This window comes from Salvia hispanica, chromosome 6 (genome assembly GCF_029641045.1).
Source record: "Salvia hispanica isolate PSC_SH4W2 chromosome 6, Shi_PSC_v1, whole genome shotgun sequence".
NCBI lineage: Eukaryota > Viridiplantae > Streptophyta > Magnoliopsida > Lamiales > Lamiaceae > Salvia > Salvia hispanica.
This window is the reverse complement of record NC_142697.1, coordinates 41,201,473-41,222,820: the sequence shown is the minus strand read 5'-3', so window position 1 is coordinate 41,222,820 and position 21,348 is coordinate 41,201,473. Positions and strand designations below refer to the sequence as shown.

Sequence of the window (21,348 nt, the reverse complement as noted above, 5' to 3'; positions counted from 1 at the left end):
ACAATACCATTTGTGTATTTCATGTTTCTTCACAATTCAATTGTAATCAATTTTAACCAGCCATTCTTTCATTGAAAAACAGAACTCCTCCTGCAGAGAAATAGGAGAAGAGTTAATTAAGATTAAGATGAGTCTATTATAAGGTCACTTGCCATCAAAATTGATACATGAGTTTGTATTACACTACTATTACAAAAAAATCCCAATCTCAGTTAGTCCTGCTTCTTCTTGCACCATCTCGCGACGCCCATCAAACTGCCTCCAACCACCAATCTCTCTGCACCAACTCGGACACGAACACAAACACGAACATGGCCTTTGAGCCATGTCAACAAGCAGGCATCTCAGTCCTCACACGTTGGTCCCAGAAAATCCTATCCTGTAGCCTCAATCGGGTGGTGTCCATACCATACGAAAGCATCTGTACAAACGATCAACCAGATCATCTCAGTTACCTTTCCCCACCTTCAAGCTCTTCTTGATCATCCATTTGTGTTTCTTCTTTGTTGCTCATCTCTACTCCACTGCCCTCGTTGCTGTCACCAACTTGGCGGAAGAGAACTGCAGCATCTGGCGAGTCCGGGTCATCTTCATAGACATCATCCCCCTCATCACTTTCCTTGTCCCTTGGATTTGAAGTGGCATTCCTGTCCATCCAGGACGGGCACTTCGCTATAGAAGCTAACACTTTGCGCAGGGGTGGTTGGCTTAGAGGGGTCGAGGAATTAGCCGGAACTGCACCAGTTTGGCTACCCCCCGAGCAAGAGCACTCTGCGACAGGGAAAGACAGAAAAGACAATGGTTTCGATCTAGTGAGTTCCTCTGTTAGTCCATCAACTATGTTCCTTCTCAGATGCCTGCGTACAGATGCTATCCACGTCCCGTTGATTTGATAAAGGTGGTCACGTATCTCATCTAAACCTTTCGCCATCACTTTCCTATAAGAGCAGAAAAGGCACATTATGTAATGATAGGAGTCGAGACATCATCCCTCACCACCAAACCACCCAATGCAAGAAGATGACATTGCGAACTTGAAATGACCGCGGGAAAAGATAAACCTCCCAATATATGGCAACGTATTTTTACACAAATTGATTATTGAGCAAATAAGAATACAGCATCACTAGTATTGAAAAACTACCCTAATATAGGAGGTAGAAGTTAAGAATATGGGAGTAATACCTGTCTATTCGAAAAGTTTTCAAGGAGGCAGCCTGATACAGCCTGTGTCCCATTACCAAGCTAGCAAAATTTGGGTTTCCTCGACCATCACGATCAAATCCTGGAACGAACGCATCTGCTTCTACACATATGGTGTAGTCAATTGCTTCCCACAGCAATTTGTGTGCATTGGTTCTCAGCTCCATAACTGTACTCTCTGGCTCATTGTCGCTCTCAGCTACCCAACCCCACCAGCCTTCGATGTTGTAAGGATATTTGAATCTTGCTGGGGGTGGTGGGAGTGGACGGGGACGAGGACCAGAATTTTTCCAAGCATCGGGTTTCTTTTCCACTTTAAGTGGAGGTGAAGTCTTAGGTTTGTCGACAAGGTTGGCTTCACGGCCATACATTTTGTCCAACTCCCATACCATGCTTAAGGAAGTCCGATCTACAACATTCTCGAACATAGCATGAAGGGGAATCAACTTCTTCTGCCCACCAAAGACCTCTCCACCAGAAACGTAAATAATAGTGTCCCACGAATAGCCATAAGCACGAAGAAGAATACCAATCTATAGGAAAAAATAAGTAATCATATCAATTGTCAACCATCATATCACACATGGAATGCTTAAAACGACAAGCACTTGGATCAGGATATTAATCATTACTAGCTCAACATGAATAATAAAAGTAAAAACAGATGAGAATAAGTCAACATACTTCCTCAGGCATAAGTGGACATAAACCGCGAAGTCGCTGCTCAGCTGAATCCACAGTGAGGTTCCCTTTGACGATTCCACGTTTAATCATCCAAGCTCGTTTATGTTGAATGAGCTCAGTGTGCACATCCTAGAAAAATTGGTTGGCACAACACTAATTAATAAGCAAACCTTTGCAGATGAAATTAATATCACCAACTTTTGGTAAACCTATCAGACATTCAGAAGTTCTCCCGCATGATACCTGAAAGAGTTCAGCACAGCCATGATAAGCTAATGATTCTCTTGTCATTCCAGGATCATAGGCTATAAACGGTCGGCCTGAAGATCTTAATCTGTATAGGATCCTTGAGGCAAGTTCTTGGACCTCCTCTCTGAACTTCAGAGCATGGAAAGCAACCCGACACCTAAGCCTTTGGTACTCTTCTAACTGTGGAGGAAGTAAGGCCTAGGAGACAAAAATTCAACCACAACGACATAAGCATCCAGTCGCGCAGGTGAAGATGTTCAATTAACGTTGAGAATCAAACAATTAATTATTCAACCAAACTAGTTCTTCTACAAATTATATTTGGAAATGCATAATGCATATTACTCATTGACCCAATGGCCAAAGGTCTGAGCTCCCCGCCTTCTTTCTGACATTGCTTTGATCATAGTGGCATCAATGATGACAATTGTACAGTATAAACCACCAAGAGACTAGGGTACCTGCAAGCATCCACCATCTGGGACAACAAGCTCGACAACCGCGTGTTTTTTCAGCACTGGCAGAACATGATGAAGATAGAAATATGGAGACGCGGAGCTTGGTACTTTGAAAGAAGGAATTTCTTTCTTCCTTCTTGCTCCTTTAAGATCCTTAGGCAGTGTTTTCACAACTCTGATATCTCCAACCAAAGCTGTCATGAATTGATCCTCGCTATACAGGTAGGCAAAACTCTTGAACTCTGTGCTGAATAACATAAGAGAAATTATAGAAAGATAAAGAGATAAGTTCAGAAAACATTCAAGAAAAATTAACACAACAATGACAGCATCGTTTGGTTGTATTGTAAAAGCATGTAACCATGTCAGGAAAGGAACCGACCTGATCCCTTTGCTACTCGTTGTGGATTGAATCTCGGGAATCACTAGGGTGGCATTAAGAAGCCGAGCAACCACAACAACATCACATATCTGCAAACACATAAAATAATGAACCTCTAAATAAGATTTTTAAAAACAATAAACCAAACTACTGTATGCAGTAATTACAAGAGTTCATACTCACCGAGTTCCTTATTTCGTGAAAACCCCCTCGTATCCTTACAAAAATAAATCTATCCGTCTGTGGAGGAGGAGCTGCAGTGTATGGAGAACAGGGTTAAACAGCAAAGAATGTATTCCTTCTATTCCCAAATATTATAAACAAAGGCTACTTTCAAATGTTAAACCAAGTTCCTGAAATAATCAAGATAAGATACACAATCAACACCCCCAAATGTCACATACATAATTCAACTCTAAGTTTTGATTTATAAACCCTTGATCCGGAGAAAGGAAGCAATGTTGTGTGTGTGTGTGTGTAAATAGTAGTATACTCCATTTTGAGCATTGAATAAGCACACACAGAAGCAGATCTAACCTACATAGTTTGCTCTAGGATTTGCATAGGGATTTAAAGATTCAAGATGCTTCACAGGGGCCCAAAGTCTTCTGTACAATCCAGGCTGCACAAATCATAGATTCAAATCAGCCAAGAATGAAAACCAAACATGATTCTCGAATTAGATTTAAAAAACAAAACATGTACAGTATACTACAGCTAAGGATTTCCCAAAAAAGATAGTAATACAGAGTCAAACAAGACATTCTTGAAAAAACAAACATTATGATTCTGAAACACAAGAAAATAGGAAAACTGGCATCGGAAATCGAAAACCACATTTTATAAGCTAGCAAAAAGAACAATAATTAAAAATTTAACCCCAAAAGATTGACCCCACTAATCTCACCACATAAACAAAATTATTACTACACAATTGTATCTTGCATCAAACACTACTCCCACACCAAAAAAAAAATCACTACTTTCCATGATCCACAACTAAATTCTGCGTTTCCGAAAAGCAAAAAAGGTGCAATCAACCCAGATTCAAACCAAAAACGACGCAACAAAATGAAATTGGAGGAAAATTAGCATAAAAGATGAGATCTTTATGACATTACAGGTGGGGGAGAATTGGCATTCTCGAAAATGGGCCTCCAAGAGAAGATTGTGATTGAAGATTTATACTCGGAAACAGTAGCACCAACGCTGTATCTGGCGAGGAGAAAGTGGGTGAAGAGAGAGAAAGCGGAGAGGACAAGACCAAACAGTCCGACCCACTTGAGCTTGGACTTGAAAAGCAGCGGCTTGGCCTCCCCGCCGGCGCCGGCGCCACCGAGTTTGGTGGGGGAGACCCACTTCATGGTGTGGAGCTATTTCACGCGCAGGAGCAATGAGTGGGCGTGGGTGCAAGAGAGAGGGAAAATGAGTAAAAAAGAATAGTGAGAGGAAGCGATTGCGACGGTGCGAGGAGGTGGGATGTGGAGTGGAGATTAGGAGCATAAAAATCCTTAAGACAGGTTTGTTTGTCGTTTTTATAATTTCATGCACTAATTCAGAGGCTGACCCGCACTCTCGCTGGCGGCGCGTGCACTATACGACAGGAGATCATTGACTAACCACAGCCACATAGTTGAAGGCGAGCCAATTAGACCAAAATTTCAACAAAAGTTCTACTTTTATTTATCTCAAATTACAGCTGTACTTTTTAATTTATGATGTTTTCGATCTTCACTTTAATTTATTTCAATTGTAATATTTTTAGGAGGGAACATCTTTTTTTATCCACGAACTTTGAAAATATCATTTGAGGTCCATCAATTATGAGTTAATATTATTTGAAGTACTTTTTTACTATTTCCAAGTTTTTCTGGACGAAAATACTCTCAATACCTTAAAGGGTATATATTGTTAATAAACTTATCATATACTCATATTTTTTTATAAATATCTTTACAATATATTTTAGACAAATTTTCTAAATATAATTTGACTTTCAATATTATCACTTAATTTTGTGACAGACAAGTAAAATTGTTTCTTCAACTTTTTATATTAATGAATTTTAAAATTGAATAAATAACTTTCCTTCAATAATAAAAAATTGAATAAGGATCTTTTCTTGCATGTCACAGAATGAAGTGATAATATTGAAGGTCAAATTATATTTAGAAAATTCATCAAAAATATATAGTAAAAATATTTATAAAAATATGAGTATATGATAAGTTTATTAGAAATATATACCTTTGAAAATATAGATGGTATTTTCGTCCAGAAAAACTTGGAAATAAAAAAAAAATTATTTCAATTGATATTAACTCATAGTTGGCAGACTTCAAATGATATTTTCAAAGTTCATGGACCTAAAATGATACTTTGGCAAAGTTCATGGACCTAAAAAGATGTTCCCTCTATTTCTAAAATGACAACACATAATTAAAAACTTTGAAAAATCTTTAACTAAAAGTCCTAAAATGACATAATTTAATTATTAAATTAATCTTCATGTTATTATAGTTTGATTTCGTCCATCCAATGTATGTATCCCAAGAGCTTCTAATTACGTTTTCGAATTTATTGCTTCACTCGTCCAACTAATATTTTGGGACAAGTTAGAGCCTTCTACTTAACAACTTCCACTCAACATTGACTTTGTGTGCACATTATTCATCATTTTAGAATTTAAATTAATGACATTGAAGTATCTGTTAGTTGAATATTAGCTGAAGAAATAAAGCTTTTGAATATCACCCTAGCTTGTGACAAGAAATAAAGCTTTTGAATATCACCTTAGCTTGTGTCACAGTCGTATATCTTATACAAATTGGTGATATAGTCATTGAACTAATAGATGTCATCTACATTCGGCACATCTTTCAAAGATGGTTGTAATTGTACTCTAGTGTTCAATCTAATTTCATTACGTTATATATTTTTTGGATATTCTCTCAGAGAGCTTGACTTTTTTAATCTGTTGCTATTCAACGAGTATTTAAATATGTTGATGTAGAGGCACGTCAATAACTTGTCTAATCCATCAAATACTTTTTTTTGCGTGTGCGTAGTGTATGGAATTTTGGTTATTAAATGAAATGGAAGAAGAATGTTTAGATGATAATTGTTTTAAATATAAATAATAAAATTAATCGGTGCCCCCTAATCATATGGGATGTATTATGTATAGAATAGTTGAGCTTAACGGTTTTCAAGTCATAACTTTTTTTTTTTTGCCATTCAACCTTTTCTTTTATCTACAATGATTTTCTTTGAACCTATAGATTAATAAACCAAATTTAAAATGTCAAATAAACTTTTATAAACCAAGTGTGATGATTCGATCTACAAGGTCTTATAATGTGATTCTAATTTATTGCTAATATGTTACACTTGGATTAATGAGTGGATTCATTGTAATTACTAATTAGTACACATAATTCATTACTCGGTGTAGTATGAGACCAGATTAGATGATTTGACCCAAAAACGGAAAATATTGCTGTATGATGAAATTGGTCGGACATCATTATTTAAACCATAACTATACTTTCTGAATCAGTGTTTATAACTAGTCATTTTCATACTGAAAAAGTAGATGCAATTCGTAATAATTCTCCCAAGGTGAATAATTTCTAGTATAGTGCGCTACAGTTTGTATGTAATAAAACTATACTCTTTTCCCCTTATTAGTAAATTATTCCTGCAAATCATTAAATTAAATTAAGCCTTTAATCTATTTATTTAAAGTCATAAAAAGGGTGAAGTGGTGGCGCGTCGCCGGGAGTCAACGGCAGTAGGAAGTCACGTGACTTTTCGCTGTGCGGCACGTGGGTTCTGTAAGCGGGGCCCGCCGGGGGGATTTTGTGAATAGTATAAAATATAAGGAGTGCAGAGAAAGAATCTGGAAATCGGGAGAAGGTTGATTTGTAGTGGAAAGGTGGAATAATTGAGAGGCAGGTATTTGCAACTTGGTCCCTGGGTGATGGCCCAATCAAAGTATTTGGGTCAGATTTGGAATACATATTTGGTCAAGCTATTTAAGTTTGATATGCAGAGGATTGGGTGCAATAGGTCACACTCATTTAATGTTGACTATGATCAATTCTGTGATTTTGACATGGGAGCTTGATAGGTAGTATGGATCATATGAAAATAAATCTTATTCTATTAGTTATCAATTATTATTCAATCTGATTGTGGTGGACAAGAAATAGTTTAGGTAATTTGTTGTATATCTCTATCGAGTTATAAATGCATAATGCATCCACGACTCAAGTCTAGAGATGAGCCAAAAAATCAAATTATAAATATTATTTGAAAAAACATGTTTATTTTCGATGATTAATTATCGATCACTCCAATTATCTAACAATAACATTTGATATAATTGTTTTATACTCCTCCCATGAAATAATATTCGTATTTGTTATTTTAGTTTGTCCATAAAATAATGTTCACATCTCCATTAACTATATTACTAAAAGTGCGATCAGCATTTCACTAATATTTTCATTCATTTTCGTTCATATTTTTTTACATCAACACCGAATCAAAGTGAAATTAATATCCTTTTTAAGTCAACTAAGAGTACTCCAATTATTTAACAACAACATTTATCACTCTTCGTCAACTAATAGAGTATAACACTTGTCTTATTAGGTGTCCACAAAGTCCACGAAGGTTAAAGATTGTGCCTCTATCCTTTTTGAACACTATCATGGAATAGGAAGATAAATTTCTACACAATAAAGAATTTAAACAATCGATAATTATTCATCATTTTTAAAAAAATTTTATACACTACATTAACTTTAAATTTGTAACAAATCACATAATATAATGTTTAAATATTAACAAAATCAATTTACAATGCACAAAATCAATAATCAATATGTATTAAAATGATCATCCGTAGTGCAAAGCATAAAATGAGAACATGAAAGTACACAATCGAACAATTCATACCATATGTATTCGATGAAAGGACAAAAAATTAGCCCAAAATTGGTCCATATTTCATAAATTTTTAATTATTTATCCATGGTCAATTAGTAAATAATCCGCATGTTAATTGTTAAATATGGGGTTGGACAAGCGTTTACATGCACCGACTAAACTAAATTAAATTAGTATTGGAATAAATTAACGGAAATTAATGTGTTTCGCCTTAATCATACAAATATTGTTAATGTCTAGTAAAACCTCCCACTCACTCCACTTAATCACACATTTTAATAGCCTTTAAATCATATATATTTAATATAATATAATTTTTTAAATTAAATGGCAATCTTGTAAATTTCTCCAAAACTTCCCTTTTATATATTGAATAGATTACCATCGCAATATTTCTTACTACTATTTATAAAAACCATATTACATCCAACATCTTAACTTGATATTTATACACCTCCTATACTAATCAAATACTACTAACATTATTTTATCATACGTATAATTGATGCACACACTTATTAGGCACATGGAATACTTTTTTTTATCATAGTATAATTGATGTAATATAAATATATAAATTGATGTGGGGGTGAGAAATTTTGGTAATTTAAGAGAATTATTTTTTTGGGTTCATAGAAAAAGATAAAGATGAAATTATTGGAGGTGTGAAATGATGTTATGTGTTGAGCAAACAGACATCCCATGAGGCATATAACTTTCAAACTATGAAATATTGTTGTCCGTTTAGAGAAATCAATTACTATATTTTCTTGACATTGATTTTTTGGGAGTTATCCAAAAATGAATTTGAGATCAATTATGATCTGGATTTGTATGTGGTTGGTCATGTGTTATTTCACTCAAATCATTATATCACATCACAGAATATAATTACAATCGATGGTTTAATCGCATACAATTGATAAAGTCTAAAGAACATAGCCTTTCTTAAAATGGATCATTGCACCTTTTTACTAAATTGAAGACTTTCCAATATTCATTTTTAGGGGAAATCGACCAGTATTTTAATTTTTGTCACAGAAGGAATCTTCTGTGTCCATGGATCTCTTAAAAAATATAAATAAAAAAATCTTAAAATATTGATCGTTATTTTAAATTTTAATTTATTGACAAACTCTTAAAATAGAATAATACTCGATAATTTACTTTTTCCTTCTAAATAATTTGGTGGAAAGAATGAGGAATGAAAGATCAGTTGAATACCTAAACTATTGATCTTTTAATGAAATGATCACAACTCGATTTAATTTTAATTAAATATCCATTTTTTTTTATTTTTTTAGCATAAATTTCTGGAAGATATGCCATTTATGCAAAATAATTTTCTCGAAACAAATTAAATAATTGATTCGATATATAGGTATGCTTCACACAAAAGGAGTACATTTCATTCAATTTACGCGGCATATCATAATTGTTAATGTACGGATCCTAAAAAATTGACAATTTCAAAACGAGAAAGTGGATAATTCAATTTTCTCTCTCAAGAAAATGATCCACGAGTTTTTATAAAATCAGTAACAGATTATTAGTATTAATTAATATCATTGTCCGTTTTATTAATTTCATTTAATGTCTTAATTTAAATAATGAAAAATATTATCGAAATACTCTATAGCTTCTTGTTATTCACATGTTCACAACGCACATTGTACTAATTTATTAATGACTTTGGTCCACATTTTGTGCACACAAATCATGAGTCATGACGCAGACTGTAGAGGGGGGCAATTTATTTATTTATTTATTTTGATAAATTGGGGTCAAATTTCTGCTCATTCCGTTCGGCGATAGTAGAGGCGTTTCTTTTTGATGTGTCTTTTTTTAAAAAAATTGTAGAGGATAAGAAGTAGAAGTTCATATCCTACAAGTATCTATATTATGAAAACGACACAAAAATTTTCTCTGGAATATGTCATCATTTATGCGGATGTGATAAATTTCATTGTAGAGAATAACCTTTCTAATATATGTGTTGCTACTATAAAAGTAGGACCATTTCATTGATAAATATTTAGTGCATTAAAAACCGTTCATTAAATAATAGTCTCACACTTTTATATGGTAATGTGTATTTAGCAATATTATTAGAAAAATAATACATACTACAAAATAAATTGAAAATTAAATTTTGAAGCGGTTAGAAAATCATAACCAAAATTTTAAAGCACATAAAATAAGTTTCATAGTGAAAGAATAATATCTATCATACGATCTCAATTCCTATAAAAAAACAGTAGTAATAAATTATTAATAGTGGCAAACATAAAATCAAATCTACCGTAATAACAAAATAAATAATCACAGTTTAGCATTAAATCACATTTTGGATTGAGCTAGGGGTTTTAAGTTGTACTCTTAATTAATAAGTAATAGAGTCGAGCCCAATAGAGTAATAAGCCCAATAAAAAAAGAAACTGAAATAAGTTACTATGAATCAGCAGAGAAACACATCAAGCCCAAAACTCTTATTAAGACCGGAGACGTTTTCCGAGCGTTCTTCGGGGAAGACGGTGCAATCGGTCGACCTCGCCATACCCCATCTAGGTCCGTAGGTCCGTCACTGCATAATGCAATAAATAAGCCATTTTAAGGCTTTAATTATTGTGTTTATCTTCTTAATATCTATTAGTACTAGTATTATCTTAAAATCATAGTAATTTATTATTTTTGTTGTACATCATTAAATGCTAACATAAATTTGTTACAATGATACCACTATATCATTGCACTTGTGAAGATAGTAAAAGGTCATCTCAACCCTCCTTTTTTAACGTAGCCACTTTAAGTCTACATACTTATTACTTATAAAAGTACATAATGATGCATTAATCGAAATTAAAACAATTAACAGAAACATCACAATAAGCTCTCATATAAAAGTACAAAATCATTGCTATCAAAGTAGTGCAAAGCACCAATTGGCGTTGACGTTGAATATTCTAAGTTATACTAAGTCATATATTTGATTTCTCACCAAACGCTAAGCCATTTAATTCACTTATTAATTATTTATTTATTTCAATTTGGGATTTTGTTGGCCTGCGATCTAACCACTCCAACCGTGAGAACTAAGATGAAATTATCCACCTTTAATTTTTACATTTTTTGGGTAATTCTATATTTAGTTCCACAATTAATTTTGTATATTATGCTCTCTTTATTCTTTACCAAACCATTGAAATTAAACTCGAGTACTAATTATAACGCCAAAAGAAGAAATGAAAAAAACAATAAAATCGCCTTCTTACCTCAAACTTTCACATCATGTCCATTTTAATTGTATTAAAATTATTTATGGGATAATCCGATAATAGAATACTTTTCAAACAAAAGCAAAGAGACAAAGAAATGCAAAAATTTATAGTAATTCCTTTTTAGGTAACATTCTGGATCATAATAAATTAATTATATTAATGTTTTCTGATCAAATTTTTAGAACACAATCCATTCACCGCGGCTAATTTAATTAAGAACTATTTTTTTATATTTTATTATTGTGTGTTAATAAAATACTCATTGTTAAAAAGAATAATAAAATAAGATGGAAGAAATAAAGATGAAAATTCGTATAAAAATAAGAATTAAAGGCGGACTTGGCCAAGACCAATATACTCTTTATGGACCAAACCAATGATCTTAAAAGTTTTATTAAAATCAAAAGCTGTCTGCCTAAATGATGAATACCAATAAATTTACATAATTCCTTTCACCAAAACCCCATGTGGTTTAAAAATTATTTTGTTTTCCATCTAAATAAAGAGGCGTTTCATTAAATCAAGAACAACTCCACCAATACTATGTGCAGATTTGATTTTTTAAAGTTGATCAAGTCATACGCAGCTGATCAAGAGTCTTCGGTTGCTGTGGTTTGAAATGGGTGAGTTTTCTCTTTGAAGTTCGGTTTTTTTCCAAGAATTTACTTAAAGTTTCTTCTTATTTGTGTTGCCATCGTCAGTTTCTGTTGGTTTTTGGAACAGATTTGTAACTTGCAAGCAGTTTATCCTTGATGCCCTTTTGATGAGGACGTCCATGGTTGTGATAAAAATCTGGTCTTTTTAATCCTTATTTTGTTCTTTTAGGAAAGCCCTTGAGAATTTGAATTTATGTTACTGAAATTCCATAATTTGTAAATGAATGGGTAGCTGGAGTTATGCGAGATGATATTTAAGGGCCCGGGAGAAAAAGGTGCAGTTATGTTGAAAAATGAATTTAAGTGCAATTGAGAAGCATGAAGATGAGGGTTTCTTGTATGCAATCTTTGCTCTATGAAATGTTGGGATGTAAGTGATTGGCTGGATTATAAGGCTGTTATCAAGAAGCTGATTATGAACCTTGGCGTTTCATTATTTTCTTCTATTATCGGTTATTCTGAGGTGTGAAGTATTATCAAGGAAAAGAAGTGGAGGGGATTTGGAACTTTTCTTCCCAATCAAAGGACTATATACGTTGCCTTGAAATGTAACATACTAGCATAACCATATGATGGTGTTGAATTTCTGTTACTTCTTGGTAATTTGATGCAAAATACGTAGTTTGTTCCCACACAGAAATGGCCTATTAGTATGTCGTTGTAACTAAAATATATGTTCTTGTATTAGTCCGATCTATTGCTGTTGTTTTCCTCTTTACTTTCATTATCTCTGCCATTTAACTTGCACCTTTGCCATGTACAGTTGCAGTGAATGAAGTACGCTTCTTGCAAGATGTTCCTGTCTTCTTTTCCTAACAAAAGACCAAAGGATGGTTCAACAGGCTGATTTGGTTATTATTGGAATCTGTGTTGGCTTGGCAGCAGGCATACTTATAGCTTCTCTCGCATTTTTTGGCATTCGCTGGTACAAGAAACGTGCTCGTCTTCAGCAACGTGAAAATGAACGTTCTCCTTCTACTCTTCCAATACGTAGACATGGCTTAAATACGAGCGTTGATTTTAGTGCATCTCTTTCAAGTTCTGTGACTAACGGACCTATCGAGCCCATCCAGAAACCCCAACATTCTTGGTGGAATAATCATACCAAAGACCGATTTGCTTCTGTATCTGGCATTCTAAGATACTCGTACAAGTATGTAACCTGAATGGTTCAATTCTCCTCATATTACATTTTCCTCAAGTGTTACTCTCGTCGCCTTCTTGAATAAAGTATATCAACAACTTATAAATGGTAGTCATTAGTAAATTGTGATATTGAAGAATTATATGTAACTCGATATACTTTCTTGTGCATATTCAGAGACATTCAGAAGGGGACACAGAACTTCACTACTATTCTGGGACAGGGTTCTTTTGGCCCTGTGTATAAAGCTACAATGCCTGCTGGTGAAGTGGTTGCTGTGAAGGTTCTTGCGTCAGATTCAAAACAAGGGGAAAAAGAGTTTCAAACTGAGGTAAATGGCAATGTCCTTGACAGTTTGCTTTGATTGATCCTTGAATAAATACTATATTTTTACACACTCCATGTCCCAGCTAGGCATTAGTGTGAGCTGTCATGATATCATATGCATCAGCTGTCACATAACTTATGAATTATTAACCCCTTTGGGGGGGAAGTTTACTTTTCATGATTGATAACAGATGTATTCTTGAGTATTTTTATCCTTATTATCCGGATTTCTCCAATCCTACCCTTTCAATGGGATATGAATGAAGCAAAATTGGCTCAATGATAGAATTTAGCAAGAGCCTTGTGATATTCTAAAGTTATAACCCATCTAAGTTAACAATGGATTAGCCTATACTAAAGTATTACTTTGAAAAAGTAACAGAAACGGTGGAGCAGTTGAGTTCAAGATTTTCTAAGTGAATCTTTTTCGAGTTCAGAGTTTTGACTGAATATTCTTAAGAGCTTTTGTGTTTATTTTATTGGTGTAATCTCATACTCCCTCTGGTCTCCATAGTAATAGGGGCATTTCATTTTGCGTACTCATTTTGACAAAATAATTGTAAATAGTTAAAGTAGACAAAAAGTAAAGTAAGAGAGAGAATATTGTAGATAAGACTCTTCTCGACATTATTCTCTCTCTTACTTTACTCTCTCTCCACTTTAACTATTTAATATCATTTTTTCAAAACGAGTGCAGAAAATGAAATGCCTCTATTACTGTGGAATGGAGGGAGTATATATTTGTGTGCATGCTCATGCGGATCAAGTCAGCTTCTTGTCTTATTATAATTTGCTATTCTTCTTTTCAGGTTTCTTTGCTGGCTAGGTTGCATCATAAAAATTTAGTGAATTTAGTCGGATATTGTGTTGATAAAGGGCAACACATGTTAGTATACGAGTTCATGAGCAATGGAAGCTTGGAGAACCTTATATATAGTAAGTTAATAAGTTGAGAGTTCTTGAAGAGCTACTGCATGTTTTAAATGATTAATTCTTGCTTCTTTATCTTGGTTTCTTACATTTCAATTATTGCTAGACTTCTTTGTAGGGTATTAAAACTGTTCAAACATTTTGTGTTCAACTCTAGCTTACCATGAAACCTTTTTTATTTCTTATGAACTGCTCTCTCTCTATCACTCTCTCTCATATTGTTTTGGGTTTAATAAGACGTGCTCGTGTATGCTCAGATGATGTGGAACAAGCATTGAGTTGGGAAGATCGGATTCAAATAGCACTAGACATTTCACATGGCATTGACTATCTTCATGATGGGGTAGGCTGAATGGTGTGATGATAATTTAATTATTTTGCTATTTTGGGGTTTTGATCACAAATTTGTTGGATTTTTTGAAATAGGCAGTGCCTCCTGTCATACATCGAGATCTTAAGTCAGCTAACATATTGTTGGATCGTAACATGAGAGCAAAGGTAAACATGTATGAATACAACCGCACACACCTTTTTCTCTTCTTTGTGTTTGATGCAATTTTTACTGTCATGAATGCAACAAAAGAAAGTTGCTATGACTTAGAGAATAGGTTTTCCTAGAACTAGATTCTTGAACAACGGCATGGCCTGGGGATTTATTTGTGTAATTTTATCAATGAACTAATATACATCAAATAAAAAATAATAACAATAACTTTGATTGTAATTTTCAATAAATCACAATCTCTAGTAGTAGGTTCTGTATCTGGATGTGAGCTAAACCGTATAAAAGAGCAAGGACAACACTTTGAGCCTAATTATTTTGTTCATGGACAGATCATATAACAAAACAATAGAGAAAAATAAAATTCTGGGATACACAAATATGTAGATTTGAGCTTACAATTGAGTCTATTATTAAACTGCATCAGTTAAATGTCATTTTTCCCTTGAAGTTTTTTTTATAGGTAATCAATTGCTGACATCACTAAAATATAGGACAAACACCTTTCGTACCATACGTAGGTATGAGTGATATATTCCAGGAATTGTGTATTCATGCAAAATTCGTTTAACAGGTTGCTGATTTTGGGCTGTCGAAGGAAGAGCATTTTGATGGCCGCAACTCGGGCCTTAAAGGTACATACGGATACATAGATCCCATGTATATATCCACAAACAACTTCACAACAAAAAGCGACGTGTACAGCTTTGGTATTATACTCTTTGAGCTCATCACAGCCATCCACCCCCACAAGAACTTAATGGAGTATGTCAACCTTGTAAGACCTATGATTCTCCCTCTCCTGAATTTTGCTAACAAGAGCTTGCACTTTTGTCGATTTCCTGACATAATTTTCTCGATCTCCTCTAAGGCCTCCATGAGCCTGGATGGTGTGGACGATATAATTGATGCAAAGATGGCAGAGACATGCAACATCGAAGAAGTGAGGAGTTTAGCCAAAATTGCTCACAGGTGCTTGCACAAAACACCCAGAAAGCGGCCTTCGATGGGGGAGGTTTCCCAGGCCATTGTGAAGATAAAGCAGCAGAGGAGGCGCCTTGTTAAAGAGGACACCATGTCTTTTGCAGGAGAGGATTTATCGAGGGCTGTGAGTCGAATCGAATGCCAACAGCTGGAGCTGAGACGAATGGCCAGCATTGAGGAGAGGCCCAATGAATGATTTTGATTCTTTTTGGAGAAAGAGTTACAGTCTGTAGTGTCTATATAGATTTAGGGCTGTTAACTGTAATGTGAGTCAGGACTCATTACTTGAGTTTTTCAATTATAAATACCTCTCTTTTTTCTCTAAATGGAGTCACCACAAATATAGAAGGCAAAAATTTATTTAGACGTTGAAAAGGCGTGTAGCATAACATTTCTCTATAAATGATATTTATCACTTGATATTGCAATAAAAATCTTGAAAGTGTGGAATCATTTCCTAAGAAATTGAAATACCAAAAAAGATGGTAAGAAAGGCAAAACATGTTTCTCAAATGTTATCCAACAATCAGCAGCAGACCTATTCATTTTCCTAACAGAGTTTTCTACAATCCTGCAACTCAAAGGGTGATTTGAATCTGTACAGATTCTTAAATAAAAGAATCGTGTAAAGGCCGGCCTCATCCTCATCCTCCTGCAAGCATCTGTTCTCATAGTCTACACACGAGCTGTGTGCTGTCAATGTAATCTACACGAGCATAATATACGTGCCAAAAATGTCAAGTATCTGCAGCAAGGCATTCCTGTGGGTTGCTATAAAAGTAATCTTCCTCCTTCGGTCTGTCTGGGATTATAGCGCGCTTCTTGGGGCTCCCCACTCGGTTTTCATGAGCCTCCTTCACGTGGAATGAGAACTCGTCCCAGCTCAACGTTCCTTCGTTGTATTGATCGATCAAACCAACCAAAATTCTCCTGTTAAGTAGAATAGTCTTCTTGAAACCTAAATACCTGGGAAAAATTACAAAGCTTTTTTAATCCACCTAAATAGTTGAGTGGGAAATCACAATGCAAAATGCTGTGTATTTTTCCTCGACCAAGATCAGAATGCACAGCAAACCAGTACATATGTTACAACTATGAAAAGATGGCTAAATACACACCTGCGATGTCCTTCTACAACTCTAGCCATATTTCCATCGTACGTGGGAACAAAAACATCACTCTCCAATGAAACAAGATAGTCCAGAGCAGCCATCTGTGACGAGTGATTCTTGAAAAACGACAAATCAGAGGGCTCCAGCAACATTTCCTTTGTAACCTGTTTGCAGATTCAGCACCGTGATCAGAAGAAAGTATACTTTTTTAACAAGCTACATATTTAGGTCTTAGCACGATCATTTGCTGACCAGATTGGGGAACGCGTTAGTTAAACTTTTCAGTCGCCTTTTGCCACCATAAATCTCTCCAGCTGCTATGTATATTTGAACATTAGGATCGATACCAAGAGCCCTCAGCACTAAAGCAGTTTCTTCAGGCGTCAAAGGGCATAGACCGTCTTTCCTTTTAAGGTCGGGATCTATGACTTTCTCCTTCCACCCAGGGTTAGAATATCTAGTTACATCAGGTATTCACAATCAGTAAAAGAATGTCATACGTTGTCCTCTATGTTTACAAGAAGTAAAATAAATTTACCTCATTGCAGTCAGTTCATTTATCTCATTGGTGTTGCAGCCTCGAGTGCAGCCAGAAAAGGACAGCATGTCCATTTCGTATCTAAGGTGGAGCACAAGGAAAGAACCTTTTCGTCTCAGCATCCTGACCACTTTTCTGCCCAACTCCTGGATTGGGGTAGTAAATCTCAGTGCATTGAAATTCACTTTGCAACGTAGCTTCTGAACTTCGAGTGGCAATCCGTTGTTGGCAAGGCGAGCATCAGTTTTATTTAAGCGTACAACTTTATGCCTTTTAAGAAGTGGAAGAATCTGCAAATATCAGAAGATCATCATCATCATTGCTAAGAACTCATACATGCCATTGGGCCCACAAATGTCAAAAAAGGTAACATTTAATCATATAAGCAACAAACTGTTATTCTTCCATCCGAAAGACCAACCTGCTGATGGTAGTAAGAAAGATTCGACCAACTAACAGGAGGCAACTCATGGGACATTCCACGTTCTACTCTCCTTTTAAGCCGTGGTGGAAGTTCTTTCAGTATCCTAACCTCATCCCTCAATGAAAGAATGAAGTGATCAACATCGAATATATCCTGAAAATCACTGCAGCAGAGATAACAAAATCTAATAAGCAAAAGACACTGGTGATATAGGATGTGAGTACATGGAGTAATTTCTATTGACCTCGGATCCGCCCAAAACGATGTTTTATCCAATTCAGGGACAATTAGAGTAATGTTAAGGTGTCTGGCTATGGAAACCATATCACAAATCTGCAAAGCAGAAGATAACAGCAACTCTGGTTAGGGAAAAACCAAAAAGTAGTTTGTAAGAACAAACTAAAAACTACGAAAAACTCACAGCTGCTCGCATTTGGTTGAGCCCTCCATTGCAAGAAACAACAAGGTAACCATTATTGTTGTATACTCCTAAAAGAGACCAGAATCAGATCAAGCTGATTTGAGCAAAACAGAAACCATAATCATCCAAAAATGGAAACAAGCATATAACAAGTATCTTCAACAATTTAGGAAAACCAACACATCTCCCAAAACAATTAAACAGCTAGAGATAAACTAAAAAAGCACACTATCCCAGAATCAAACACTAGACACCAAAACCAAAACAAGAAAAAATCATGAAAAATGAAAACTAACTCTTAGGTGGAAGATGAGGCCGTTTGGGCAGAAAAGAAGACACATTAGTTGCATCATGCATAATGGGAGGGATGGAACAAGAAGGCCAGCTCTTCAACAACTTTGGCCCCCAATCTTCTCCAACTGCCACAAATTGCATAATGCATATCCATATCAATAATGTGGTGATTAATCTCAGAATCCATAGCTTCATTCTAGCATGAGAGAGCCTCAAATACATGGTCTCCGCAACTTCCTTTCCACCCAAGATATTCATCCCCACATTCCATTGCGGATGGCTCTCCTCTGCCTCAACCCCATCCTCCAATTTACACATTTTCACGCCCTCAAAACTTCATAATCAAGCAATGGATTTTCAAGAACCAGAGATAGTGAAAAGAAACTGGTGTGTGACAGTGAGAGATTGATGCTAAAAAGTCGTTTCAACCGGCAGCAGAATGAATATATATATATACTTCAGAAGAAACACAATAAAGATATGATTTTTCAATAATTTGAAGCTGTCTTTACGCAAAACAAGGCGAATCTAAATTGTGGAAAACTGGTATTAAATGCAATCGCCTCGAGAAATCAAGATTTTCTAATTGGAAATTCACAATTTTGTTAATCCAATTCAAACACACGCAATTGTTTCATCTAATTAAAATCCAGCCACAATGCGAGACTTCCACATGAATCTTGAAAACGAAACGGATGAAATATGAGAAATCGAGAGACCCTATTCAAGAATTAGGAATTGCTGAGTGATGAAGAGCAGTTGATGGAAAAAGTGTTGGGGTTTTAAAGATGCTAAAAAAAACTGAAAGTGGCAGTAGTTACGGTCGGTGCAAGCCAATTTTTTTTCTTCTTTGTTTAATTTGTTAATTAATTTTTGATGAGAATGAGGCGTGTATTTTGGAAATATAGTTTTGTTTAATTCTAAAAAGATACGATAAATCTTGCTAACAGAATATACATAATCTTTTTATGAAAATATATTGATTTTATTCCTTTGTGAATAAATCAATAAAATATTTTATTATGTATAGTATACTTGTATGGATAACACTAGTAAATAAATAAACTCCAAATTAATGGAGTATAAAGTATAATTAAGTTTTGTAGCCTACTTAAATTACATATTAAATGTTTTTGTTTTATAAAAGAGATTCTGTTTTGAACTCTAAATTGGAGGTGAATTGTTCACTAATTGTAATGTACTAACTACATTAATGTATGTAAATAGTATTAAATGTCGATAAAAACAACATAATTGTTTAGGTAAATAGTATTATAATAAGTAGTAGTAGGCTTCAAGAAAAACCTAGTGGCGATAGGAGTTAAAATTTTTACACGTGGAAATATGTTGCTGTCACAGAATATATTAGGTGGAACATTAACGATTTTAAATATAGCAAGAAAACTATAATAACTCAAAATTTAGAATATTTTGGGTACGATAAAATTCCAGGCTATTTTCGGTAATATTCATGTCAATGATCTTGTAATTTCAGTAAAAGATTTGTGAGCTGGTGCAGTCCAAAATTTTTGGTTGCATTTGCCTATTTTAAGCTTTTATATATTTTTAAAATTACATGGAAGATATATTAAAAAAGAAAGGAAATAAAAGCATTTATTTTAGTAAAATAATATCGTTTAAAATATTATTAAATGAGTGAGAGTCGTGAGATGATCGAGAAATTAAATTATAAAGTTTTGATAGTAAATACAAATTTTATACCTTGTGAAAATAACCCTAAATAGAACTTTTCAAATTAGGGTTAACTCAAAATAAAGAAATAAATTAAAATATAATTAAGAAATCGAGTCTAACATTTTGAATTGCTTTTCAATTGGTTATGATTTATTGTATGATTGTTCTGTTAGTGCAAAACGCTCCAACTCCACTTGGTTGACTGCATCGATTAGTTCCGATTTTTGGCAGGAAAAAAATATAACTTAGTTAATGGAGTAATTTATTTTTGAGTCGATCGAGTAATTAATTTTTTTTTTATATTAGCACTTTAAAATGTATATTAAACATAGTGTATGTATGTAGTCTTATTAACTATCAATGTGCATCTGGTTAGATGGGCAAGAGTCTTGTTTGATTCCAAGTCAAGTTTTAGGTAAAACATCAATAAAGGAAGGGGAAAAACCTTATGCACTCTTAAATTTATTCTAAGTGGTTATTATTGATTTCAAAAGGCTTCCCTGAGTTTCGTATCATTTTAATAAATAAGGAATAAATTAGAGTATCACCTAGACACCTAGTATACTAGCAAAATTCAATCAGAAGTAGTATTAATTTGGATATATGCACAAGCATTATCATAAAATAAAATCAGTATATGTTTTCAAGGATATTAATATATACAAAGAAGTACTCTGATTCATTATTTTAACAAAATATAAAACATATAAATGTCACAAGTGGAGTAGTAGTTGAGTCATATAACTTTTACCCACCAGCTTTTTGCTTCTACATTTTATTTAGCTCAAGATTCTTAGTTTAATTTCAATACCATATTGTAATCTACACCTGTTTAGAACAATTAGTATTATCCTTTTGAAATTGATGAAATAATAATGTCATATCAATGGTTTAAATGAACAAAAATTAATAGGACACAAAGTTCATAATGACGACAAAATCATTATCTAAGAAGCTAAGCTTTGTGAGCTGTGAAATGATTTTGCACAGATTTGGAATTTTCGAAGGTGACAATAGCCCGTGAGTATTTGGGATGAATTTGTTATTTTTGGCACAACATTGTAAAAATCTTTTGATAATATATTCATACATTTCCTATATATAATCAATG

General features: G+C 34.2%; 3 protein-coding genes across 6 annotated transcripts; 1 reads left to right on the top strand and 2 right to left on the bottom strand.

Annotated features, from left to right (window-relative positions):
- Positions 1 to 116: 116 nt before the first annotated feature.
- On the bottom strand, positions 117 to 4,454 carry LOC125207140 (O-fucosyltransferase family protein). The gene is made up of 9 exons (XM_048106360.2): positions 4,098 to 4,454; positions 3,514 to 3,598; positions 3,160 to 3,230; positions 2,977 to 3,065; positions 2,598 to 2,841; positions 2,131 to 2,334; positions 1,888 to 2,016; positions 1,186 to 1,736; positions 117 to 938 (listed from the first exon to the last, which is right to left on the bottom strand). Exons 1-9 carry the CDS (start codon positions 4,338 to 4,340, stop codon positions 452 to 454), a joined length of 2,103 nt encoding a protein of 700 aa, XP_047962317.1. The 5' UTR covers positions 4,341 to 4,454; the 3' UTR covers positions 117 to 451.
- A 7,155-nt stretch (positions 4,455 to 11,609) lies between these two features.
- On the top strand, positions 11,610 to 16,079 carry CRLK2 (Protein kinase superfamily protein). 3 transcript variants are annotated; one of them, XM_089061215.1, is made up of 8 exons: positions 11,610 to 11,833; positions 11,934 to 11,988; positions 12,630 to 13,019; positions 13,188 to 13,341; positions 14,147 to 14,273; positions 14,525 to 14,610; positions 14,694 to 14,765; positions 15,344 to 16,079. In XM_089061215.1, exons 3-8 carry the CDS (start codon positions 12,697 to 12,699, stop codon positions 15,947 to 15,949), a joined length of 1,368 nt encoding a protein of 455 aa, XP_088917341.1. In that variant the 5' UTR covers positions 11,610 to 11,833; positions 11,934 to 11,988; positions 12,630 to 12,696; the 3' UTR covers positions 15,950 to 16,079. The 3 variants fall into 3 exon arrangements, with proteins under 3 accessions (XP_088917341.1, XP_088917340.1, XP_047960417.1); XM_048104460.2 differs by lacking the exon at positions 11,934 to 11,988 and having other exon boundaries at positions 11,617 to 11,833; positions 15,344 to 15,547; positions 15,641 to 16,079; XM_089061214.1 differs by lacking the exon at positions 11,934 to 11,988 and having other exon boundaries at positions 11,611 to 11,833.
- Positions 16,080 to 16,218: 139 nt separating this feature from the next.
- On the bottom strand, positions 16,219 to 19,331 carry LOC125205487 (rhamnogalacturonan I rhamnosyltransferase 1). Of its 2 annotated transcripts, XM_048104458.2 has the most exons (8): positions 18,545 to 19,330; positions 18,249 to 18,316; positions 18,072 to 18,160; positions 17,825 to 17,990; positions 17,404 to 17,693; positions 17,118 to 17,322; positions 16,872 to 17,029; positions 16,219 to 16,719 (listed from the first exon to the last, which is right to left on the bottom strand). In XM_048104458.2, the coding sequence occupies exons 1-8, from the start codon at positions 18,858 to 18,860 to the stop codon at positions 16,491 to 16,493; spliced, it is 1,521 nt and encodes a 506-aa protein (XP_047960415.1). In that variant the 5' UTR covers positions 18,861 to 19,330; the 3' UTR covers positions 16,219 to 16,490. The 2 variants fall into 2 exon arrangements, with proteins under 2 accessions (XP_047960415.1, XP_047960414.1); XM_048104457.2 differs by having other exon boundaries at positions 17,825 to 18,160; positions 18,545 to 19,331.
- Positions 19,332 to 21,348: the final 2,017 nt, after the last annotated feature.

Excerpts from the sequence above, each read along its gene's own strand:
- LOC125207140 (XM_048106360.2), bottom strand. The coding sequence starts at position 4,340 with ATGAAGTGGGTCTCCCCCACCAAACTCGGTGGCGCCGGCGCCGGCGGG. Across the intron at positions 2,842-2,976 it reads ACGAGTAGCAAAGGGATCAG|CACAGAGTTCAAGAGTTTTG; the intron begins GTCGGTTCCTTT and ends TATGTTATTCAG. Across the intron at positions 1,737-1,887 it reads GTCCACTTATGCCTGAGGAA|ATTGGTATTCTTCTTCGTGC; the intron begins GTATGTTGACTT and ends TTTTTCCTATAG.
- CRLK2 (XM_089061215.1), top strand. The coding sequence starts at position 12,697 with ATGGTTCAACAGGCTGATTTGGTTATTATTGGAATCTGTGTTGGCTTG. Across the intron at positions 13,342-14,146 it reads AAAAAGAGTTTCAAACTGAG|GTTTCTTTGCTGGCTAGGTT; the intron begins GTAAATGGCAAT and ends TCTTCTTTTCAG. Across the intron at positions 14,274-14,524 it reads CTTGGAGAACCTTATATATA|ATGATGTGGAACAAGCATTG; the intron begins GTAAGTTAATAA and ends GTGTATGCTCAG.
- LOC125205487 (XM_048104457.2), bottom strand. The coding sequence starts at position 18,860 with ATGTGTAAATTGGAGGATGGGGTTGAGGCAGAGGAGAGCCATCCGCAA. Across the intron at positions 18,161-18,248 it reads TCAACCAAATGCGAGCAGCT|ATTTGTGATATGGTTTCCAT; the intron begins GTGAGTTTTTCG and ends TCTGCTTTGCAG. Across the intron at positions 16,720-16,871 it reads GTTGTAGAAGGACATCGCAG|GTATTTAGGTTTCAAGAAGA; the intron begins GTGTGTATTTAG and ends AATTTTTCCCAG.